The 8,639-nt window shown below is 62.7% G+C and overlaps 2 protein-coding genes across 2 annotated transcripts in view; both read left to right on the top strand.

Annotated features, from left to right (window-relative positions):
• The window catches only part of SSU72 (SSU72 homolog, RNA polymerase II CTD phosphatase), a 31,635-nt gene extending 30,211 nt beyond the window's left edge, over positions 1-1,424 (top strand). The window contains exon 5 of the mRNA XM_070611177.1: positions 925-1,424. Within this exon, the coding sequence (XP_070467278.1) occupies positions 925-1,026 (102 nt within the window). The 3' untranslated portion in view covers positions 1,027-1,424. The remainder of the gene's footprint in view (positions 1-924) is intronic.
• Positions 1,425-2,480: 1,056 nt separating this feature from the next.
• On the top strand, positions 2,481-8,562 carry TMEM240 (transmembrane protein 240). The gene is made up of 4 exons (XM_070611192.1): positions 2,481-2,770; positions 3,121-3,227; positions 7,700-7,908; positions 8,268-8,562. The coding sequence occupies exons 1-4, from the start codon at positions 2,714-2,716 to the stop codon at positions 8,414-8,416; spliced, it is 522 nt and encodes a 173-aa protein (XP_070467293.1). The 5' UTR covers positions 2,481-2,713; the 3' UTR covers positions 8,417-8,562.
• Positions 8,563-8,639: the final 77 nt, after the last annotated feature.

Below are 8,639 nucleotides of genomic sequence, written 5' to 3' on the forward strand. Positions count from 1 at the left end.
TCCACCCAGCACAGCTTATGTTTCCAACATGAGTCATGGTCCATTGTGGCTGCTGAAGCTCCAGCAATTGTGCCCATGATCCAGCCATCATGCAAGAAAAAGGGCTGAAGGGGAAGACATGCCCTAGAAGTTGCACATGTGACTTCCACTTGGGTCACATTGATGAGAGCCAAGTTATGGAGGGGCCACTCTCCACTTCAGAGAGGCACTGCTTGTAGAACGAGATAGGGGCAGCCAGCAGCCTTGGCGTGGTGTAGCCCATGCCAGGGCAGGTGTGCTCAGGAGCCAGCCCTGGGCCAACCCGGGGCTGTAGCCCCACCTTTTAGGGCAGGGGTTCTCCACCAGGGCGTATCTGCCACATCTGCACACATTTGTGGGTCTCACACCTGCAAAGGACACTAGTGGCAGCTGGTGGGTGGAGGCCACAGATGCTGCTCAACACCCTACAGTGCCCAGGGTCGCCCCCCGCAGAGCACTGGCTGGCTTCACCAGGTGACTTGGGGCAAGTGAATCCCTTCTGTGTCCCGGCTGCTCATTTGCAAAGTGGGGACGGGCCGGGCAGTGAGGGTTCATCCAAGAACAGGCCCTGCTGCAGCCGCTCTGTGCCCAGCCCCCATCCCTGTCGGGTTCCTCCAGGGGAGGGCCACCGCCGCCCTGGGAACCCTGTCCTCAGGTTCCCTCCCTCCCCTAGGCGGGTGGGAATGAGTCCCCACATCACTGGTCAGCACTGGGACAGGCCAGAGGCGGCTTGTGTGCAGTCCTCCCTTCTGGGCACTGGGGCTGGTCGGGGCCTGGGGTCCCCCTGGGTCCCCCGAGTGGTCCAGGCGTCCGTAAGAAGGCACGCAGCTGGGGCAGGAGGCTTGTGTGCTCACGTGTGCCCGCCCAGCTCTGCTCCCGCTCAGGCAGCCTCTCTGTTCTTTCCAGATTCAGCACACGGAGGACATGGAGAACGAGATCGACGAGCTGCTGCAGGAGTTCGAAGAGAAGAGCGGCAGGGCCTTCCTGCACACCGTCTGCTTCTACTGACCTCCCAAAGCCACCTTTCGGAGCCTCCTTCCTTTTGTTAATACTTGTTCCTTCCTCACATTGTTTTTACTTGTAGCTGTTCTGCTGGGACGGTGGTAGTGCCCCATGAACTGTACATATGAAATGAGAAGAGACACGTGAATGCCAGATCAAAAACAATCAAGTTTTCTATCCCACTTGTACTTGTGAGTGGGATATTGATTATAAAGTTTTTTTCTTTAACCAAAAAAGAAAGAGACGGTTTACAGTGCGTTTCCCCGCTACGTCTGTCTTTCCTTGTGCGTTCCTTCCCCTCGCGCCTGACTGGCTGGAATGTACAAATACCTGAATAAAGCAACGGGCTGCATTTTCTTAGGAAAGAACCTGCAATTGTCCAATAAATAGATGCTGCTGCTGGACGTCCTTGCTTTCTCCTGAGCCCCCACCTGGCCCACCCCTGCCGGCCAGTGCAGGTCCTCTGGAGGGGGCGGAGGTGGGTGCCAGACACACTCCCTCAGGAGCAGGGGGCCTGGCCCTGCCCCGAGCCCCCTTTGGAAAGGGGGGGCTTGGTGACCACAGTCCAGGGCTATGGGTCCAGCCTAGCTGCCAAGCACAACCCCGAGGTCCTCAAACGGCCTTCTCCCTGTGGCACCTGCTCCTGGGGCTGGGATCCGTTGCCCCTGGTGTCATCTGTCCCCCAAGGGGCCTTACTTCCTGGTGACCCCTCCTGGTTTCTGCAGCCGTGGGAAATCTCAGGTCCCTGGTGGGAAAGTAACGGGGGCTCCTGTGCAGGCAGTGTGGTCCATGTCGGTGTTGGCCATTCTGTCCCTGGGATGTGGACGCGGGCTTGGCTCAGGGGCTGCTCCCCAGGGCCCCAGCATCATGGGGCAGCCAGAGCAGGGCCATGGATGCTGGCCTCTGGGCTTCCAGGTTGACCAATCCAGATGCCTGGGGCTGGCCCCTAGGGAAGCTGGGGCTCAGCTGGTCCTGCCCCCACTGTGGGACATCTTTTGGCCTTTGCTGGGCTCCGTCCTCAGGCCACATGCCCATGGCTTTGGAGTGACCTCCCTGACAGCTCCTCAGCAGCCCTACAGGCCCCTCCACTAAAAGCAGTAACTTGCTGGAGCGAGGCACTGCCCAGCCTGCCTGCAGCCCCTCACTCCTCGGCCGCAGGGGTCCGGGAGAGGGGCCTTATGCTGGGAAATGGGAGAGGAAGAACCAGGAGCCCCAGGGGCCTCTCCAGGACTGCCCCGTGGGGTCCGGACGTAACCCTCGGTCCAGGGGCGCTGGGAAGGCGACCAGGACCGGAGTGGCCAGACGGGCGAGACCTGGCCCTGCGATCCCCGGGTTGGGGTACGGCGGCGTCGCCGGGGCGGGGCGGCCGCGGGTGGCGAGGTCCCTCCCGGGAGGCGGGCGCGGAGGGAGGAGGCTGGAGCCGGAGCCGCGCGCAGGGAGGAGGGAGGGGGGAGAGGGGAGGAGGGCCGAGGGCGGAGCGGTGCGCGGCGAGCGCGGCGGCCGGGCGGCCGAGCGACCCCAGGAGCGGCCGCGTTCCCTGACCGCGCCCCGCCCCGTGCCCCCTCCCCGGCCGGCGGCGGTGGGTGCGCAGCAGGCTGACCTCTGCGGAGGCGGCGGGGGCTCAGCATCGGGCCGGGGCCGGGGGGGCGCCGGGGCCGGGGGGCGGCGCTCCGGCCCGACCCGGCCCCGCCCGATGTCCATGAGCGCGAACACCATGATCTTCATGATTCTGGGGGCGTCGATCGTGATGGTGAGCGGAGGGGCTTCCCGCGCGCCCGCTCCCCTATCCGCTCCCGCCTCCCGCGCCCGCGCACGCCTCCCCCTCCCGGGCCTTGTTTACGGGCCGCGCGGCCTGCGTTCCCCCATGCCCGGCCTGCGCTTCCCCAATCTCCGGCCTGCGCACCCCAAAATCCCGGGTCTGCGCACCCCCTGCCCAGCCTGGGCTCCCCTAAACCTCTGGCCCGCGCTCCCCAGGCCCTGGCTTCCCTTCGCTCGCCCCTCCCCCGGCCTGTGCTCCCCCGTCCCCAGTACGCTATTCTCCCGCCTGGGGACCCCAGCCCGGCCTGCTCCTCGGAGCTGAGCGGTCATGGGCTCTTCCAGGCCATCGCGTGCTTGATGGACATGAACGCGCTGCTGGACCGATTCCACAACTACATCCTCCCGCACCTGCGGGGCGAGGACCGCGTCTGCCACTGCAACTGTGGCCGGTGAGTCCGTGCCCGGCGGGGTACACGCGTGATCACATATGTGCAGCCATGTCAGGGCCCACTGGGGCTCAGGTGAGCCCCATGCAGGCCAGGCATAGGGCCGCACCAGGCCGGTGGGGGCTCCTGAGGCTGGCACCAGGCTCAGTGGGGGAAGGACTGTCCAGCTTCCACTTGGGTTCTGGGAGCGAGAAACATGCCTGAGTCAGTTAGGACCCCCTTCCCAAAATGCCTTTAGAGAAAGAGCCCATCAGGGTGATGGGCAGAATGGGCCCCGGGCCTCCTGGAGACCAGGAGAGCAGCAGCCCAGCCCAGCAGCCCAGGAGGGATCCTGTGCGTGGCTGTGCTCAGAGTACACCATCCTCTCCCTGGGTCCGGACAGTGTCCATGAACTTTCCTGGGATCCAGGTACCGGGATGTGCAGAAGGTCAAAGTGAGCCTCGCCCAACCCCCTCATGGTACAGAGGAAGAACTGAGGCAAGGGGGGGGTGGAGCTTGCTCAAGGTCACTCAGAGAATAAGAGGAGAACCCAGGCCCCCTACGCCCACTGTGTGATCCCCCCATTCTGTGCACATGCAGTGATGGAGTCTTTCTGGCCATGCATGTTTGTACGTCCATGTACGAAATAAACATCTTCTCATGAGACGCGCATGTGTGTACCGTCTGTGCATATACATGTGTGTACACATAGCGCACGCGCAGGTTCGCATGCACACCCTCATCCCCACAGGACGCCCTCATGCTGGGACCAGTGAGAAGATAGACAGTGGCTTGAGCAGCAGAGACTCACCCAAGGTCACACAGCTAGCAAGGGACTGGGGGCACGAATCTGTATTCTTTATCTCTGCCCGTACTCCTGCTGCAGGGACGTGTGTGCACACGTAGTGGGCGTGGGGAGTGTGTGTGAGACAGGACAGTTTCATGCCTCATTAAGCATGCTCCATGCCTATGGGTGCAGACTCATGTGTCGAAGCCGAACATGAACACGGGCATTAGCGCAGGTAGCGATGAGTGTAAAGGACCCTCAGGTGTGCTGGCCGACAGGCATCAAGAAGGCTTGCCAGGTGGCCACACTTTCCCAGAGATCCCTGCACTCCTGCCTGGTGCATGCCGCCGGAGCTGAAGGAGGGGCCTGAGGTCAGCTCCACAGCCTCCTAGGCAGCAATGACCCAGAGGCTGTAAAGTGGGGTGATCCTGAGACCCTCCTGGAGACTGGTGGTGTGCATGACACTGGGCCCAGACTCTGAGCTCCGTAAACATTAGTAATGCACATTGTACATGTGTGTGGGCTGTTGTATTGTGACCAGCATGTGTGTGCCCGCGACCTCACACCACGTGCCCATCTGAGCAGACAGGGTGTGTTTTCAGAGTGTATTTGCACAGAGTGTGTGTATGGGTCACATTGTGTGTCCAGAGTACATGTGGACTCATGTGAAACAAGCATCTAGAGAATGCAGGCTGGAGCTGGGCCTGCGTGCACAGGTTAGTGGTTACTGTGTCTGTGGATGCAGAAAACATGGAGAGCCACGCTTACCATAGACAGAGTGTTTCTGCGTGTGTGTATGTGTCCACACGTGTGTGCTTTGTACACGTCACTACATACAGGATATGTAAATTCGGTGTACAAAGTCTTCTTGTATATTGAAATGTGTACGCACAGCACACGTATATAGTGAATATGCATTAAAGAGTGTGCTCCACTTGGGTGTAGTGAATGTGTCTGCAGAGTAGTTTTGCACATGAGGTATCCATGTGTAGACCATGTACGTGCATTGCACAATGGATTCTACCCATGTGTGTACACACCGTGTGCAGAATACTCATGCATACATGCATACATGTATGCCTTCTACATGCCTACATGGAGAATTTCATACATACACCATGTATGTAAATTAATGCTCTAAAGCATGTGTGCCAGCAGGTGGTGTCTGTGCGCACACAAACCCATGCATATGCCGTGGCACCCACAGAGAGGATGGTGTGTGCAAAGCATCTACATGTGATACACACCATGTTGGTGCTGGGCAAGCATGCACATGCACACGTGCAGCTTGTGGGACCAAGTCCGTGGTATACACGCCATGTCCTGTGCATGTGGCCGGCGTGTATACACGACATGCGTCGGATCTCAGGTAGACACATGCAGCATGTGCGGCCCAGGCAGGACACATGTATGTACACATCATAGAAATACGTGTGCACACGGGAGATCTGAGCCCCCACCCCCCAGGGGCCTGATTTGGAGGAAGGAAGAGGGCAAGGGTCAAGGGAAGTGCTGCAGGTGCCAGGCCAGTGATGGGGGCACAGGTCATGCCCTCTGACCGCCCAGAGGTCCTGAGCCACTGGGGTGGTTGGGTCTCTGGCCTCATCCTACTTGCAATGCGCCAGGGGCATTTCTGGCTTCCTTGGTGACTCGATCTTCAAGTTTCCTGCCTTGACCAGCTGTGTGTCCTGGGGCGGGAAGCTGGTCCTGAGGAAGACCCTGTCAGGGCTCCTGGGCCCAGAAGGCTGGGGAGGGCAGGAGATGGTGGTGATGCTATGTTATCAACCCCCAAGAGGCCTGTCCTGGCATGGTGTGCCCGGGTGACAGGGATTGCCAACAGGTCACGAAGGGCATCCTCCCCTGGGGGGCCGGAAGCTGCCGCACATTCTGGGTGGTGATCAATAGTTTTCCATCACTTATTGATGACCGATAGTGGCTATTGATGGATTGTGATCAGAAGAGCAACGGCTGCCAGATGTCAGGCACTTCTTGCTGACTGTTCCAGGGCTGATGACCCCTGCTCCATGGGCCTGTGACTGAGGCCCCACTCACCATCCATGGGGACTGGTCACACTCTGGACGTGCTGAGCAGGATGGCCTCCAGGGTCCCCAGGAGGAGCAGGACAGGGTGTGAGGAGAGCCCAGCCTGCTGCTGTCCCTGCTGGGCTGGGTTTGGGGCTCCAGGACCCCCTGACCCCGCTGGGAGGAAGGCACTGTGTGGTCCCTCCTGGCACAGGGACATCAGTGAGGGAGGGACAGCAGGTGCCCGGGGTCAGGGAGGACTCGTGGGGTTTCCCGTTTTGAGAAGATTCCTCTGGGGCAGAAGTGCAGCATGACCGGTGGCAAGGGGGAGTGAGGGGGTCAGGCCCTATCTCGGCTGAAGACCAGGCGGAGGTGTCACCATCTAACTGAGGGGAAGTTGAGGAGGAGCAGGTTTGGGGAGGGAGGAGCTATTTTTAGGTGCGAGTTTGAGGTGTCTATAGATCCCACGTGGAGACGCCACGCAGGCAGCTGGAGCTCAGAGCAGACGTGATGGGCGGCAGGGACTTGGGGGTGGAGTGGGGAATGCAGAGTTGGAGAAGTCGGTGAAGGGGCTTGGAGAGGAGAGGAAACCAGGAGAGGTGGCCCCCTGGGCAAGAGGACCCCAGGGTGGTCTGGGCAAGAGGAGGTGCTGCAGCCTGGAGGCTGAGAGTGCATGGACCTCGTGGTGCCTTGGGCGCCAGGGCCGGCAGCTCCCTCTCCAGGGCTCTCCTGTGGGCAGGGGGTGGGGGGCCCACAGTCTGTTGTCCTGGGTGCTGGGCTCCTGGGCAGGGCCACCCCAGCTGGGATCACCAGGCCCAGAGGGCTCCCTGGAGGAAGAAGGGATCCAGGTAGGCCTGAGGCTGGAGGAAGCCTTGTGGGGAGGGTTCATTGTGGCCCTCAGAGGCAAATGAGGGCCTGGAGGGTTCAGTGGCCTGAGCCTGGACAGTTGAGGGCATGGCTCAGGCACTGGGGGGTGCTAGGACCCAGGGGAGGGGCCACGGTCCTCGTGGTCCTGGACAGCTGGACATCGTCCATCCCAGGAGCAGCAGAGCAGGTGGCAGACATGTGGATCTGTGAAGGGCATGGGCAAGGGAGCACACCCAGGAGAGGGAGTGAGAGGATGGGGCACAGGGCAGAGCCTCCAGGTCTCCAGCACAGAGAATCAGGGCAGGGGGCACCTGTGAGGGCCACAGGAGCAGAAGGAAACCAGAGGCCCGGGGCAGAGCTGATCCCACGTGAATTTCCGTGGAGGGGATGCTGGGGAAAAGGTGCAGGGAATGTCGGGTGGGAGGGAGAAGCCAGAGGGCGTCCCCGAGGAACCAGCAGGTGCACTGCGACCCTGCCACCGGACCAGGACACCCTGCCCTGGGCCCTCACCCTGGAAGGATTCGTCCACCTGCACTGTGTTCCTGTGACCCGTCAGGGTCGCCTCTGAGCCCCAGGCGGGGCAGAGGAGGGAGGAGGGTGATGCCTGGGCTGAGACACAGCCAAGGCCGGCCCCGAACTTCTCTCTGACCGCTGACCTCGCAAACGCCCACCAACTGGGCAGCCTCACGCCCGATAACCCGGGTCCAGGCCAAGTCCGCTGGCCCTGCCCGACCTCAGCCCCAGAAGGGCTGATGCAAGGATCCCGGCGGGCGAGCGGGTGCCCTTACCGCGGGGGACCCGCCCGCCCTGCCGCCCCCAGGCACCACATCCACTACGTGATCCCATACGACGGGGACCAGTCGGTGGTGGACGCTTCCGAGAACTACTTCGTGACGGACAACGTCACCAAGCAGGAGATCGACCTCATGCTGGGGCTGCTGCTTGGCTTCTGCATCAGCTGGTTCCTGGTGTGGATGGACGGCGTCCTGCACTGCGCCGTGCGCGCCTGGAGGGCGGGCAGGCGCTACGGTGAGCGGGGGACAAGCGCGGCCAGCAGCCGGGCGGGAGAGCCTGACCTCCAGCGCCCGGACCACACCCCTGGCCATGCCCCGCCCCCGGCCCTATTCCTACCGGAAGACCACACCCATCCTGGCCCCCGCCCCCCTCCCCGCTCCTCCCCTGACCGCCCCATCATGGCCCCGCCCCGCCCCCGGCCGTATTAATACAAGACCCCGCCCTGACCCCGCCCACACAGCCCTCGCCGGACAGCGCCTTTACTGGGCCCACTCCCCACCCCTCCAGCCGTGGCCCCGGCCCCGCCCCTGGCTGCCCCACCCCTCCAGTCCTGGCCCCGCCCCCGGTCCCTGACCACGCCCCCACCCCCGCAGACGGCTCGTGGACCTGGCTGCCCAAGCTGTGCAGCCTGCGGGAGCTGGGCCGGCGGCCACACAGGCCCTTCGAAGAGGCGGCGGGGAACATGGTGCACGTGAAGCAGAAACTCTACCACAACGGCCACCCGAGCCCGCGGCACCTCTGAGCCGCGCAGGACTCGTGGGGCCGCCGGCCACCGCGCCCACCTACACGGGACTGGACGGCCGCCCCGGGCCAGGGCGCCCGCGGCCGCCGGGCGTGTCCAGCGGAAGGTGCTGTCTCCTCTTCTTTTTATAAAGGGGTCGGGGTGGGGCCGGGGGGGCCGCCGGTCTCAGGGGCCGGGGCGGCGTGCCCGGAGGGGGCGGTTGGGCCACCGGCTCCCTGCGGTC

Source organism: Equus przewalskii, chromosome 2 (assembly GCF_037783145.1).
Source record: "Equus przewalskii isolate Varuska chromosome 2, EquPr2, whole genome shotgun sequence".
NCBI classification, from domain to species: Eukaryota; Metazoa; Chordata; class Mammalia; order Perissodactyla; family Equidae; genus Equus; species Equus przewalskii.

What these genes read in the sequence shown, in the direction of transcription:
- TMEM240 (XM_070611192.1), top strand. Translation starts at nt 2,714, where the DNA reads ATGTCCATGAGCGCGAACACCATGATCTTCATGATTCTGGGGGCGTCG. An exon ending in TGCCACTGCAACTGTGGCCG is followed by an intron (nt 3,228 to 7,699) that starts GTGAGTCCGTGC and finishes TGCCGCCCCCAG; the next exon opens with GCACCACATCCACTACGTGA. An exon ending in GAGGGCGGGCAGGCGCTACG is followed by an intron (nt 7,909 to 8,267) that starts GTGAGCGGGGGA and finishes CCACCCCCGCAG; the next exon opens with ACGGCTCGTGGACCTGGCTG.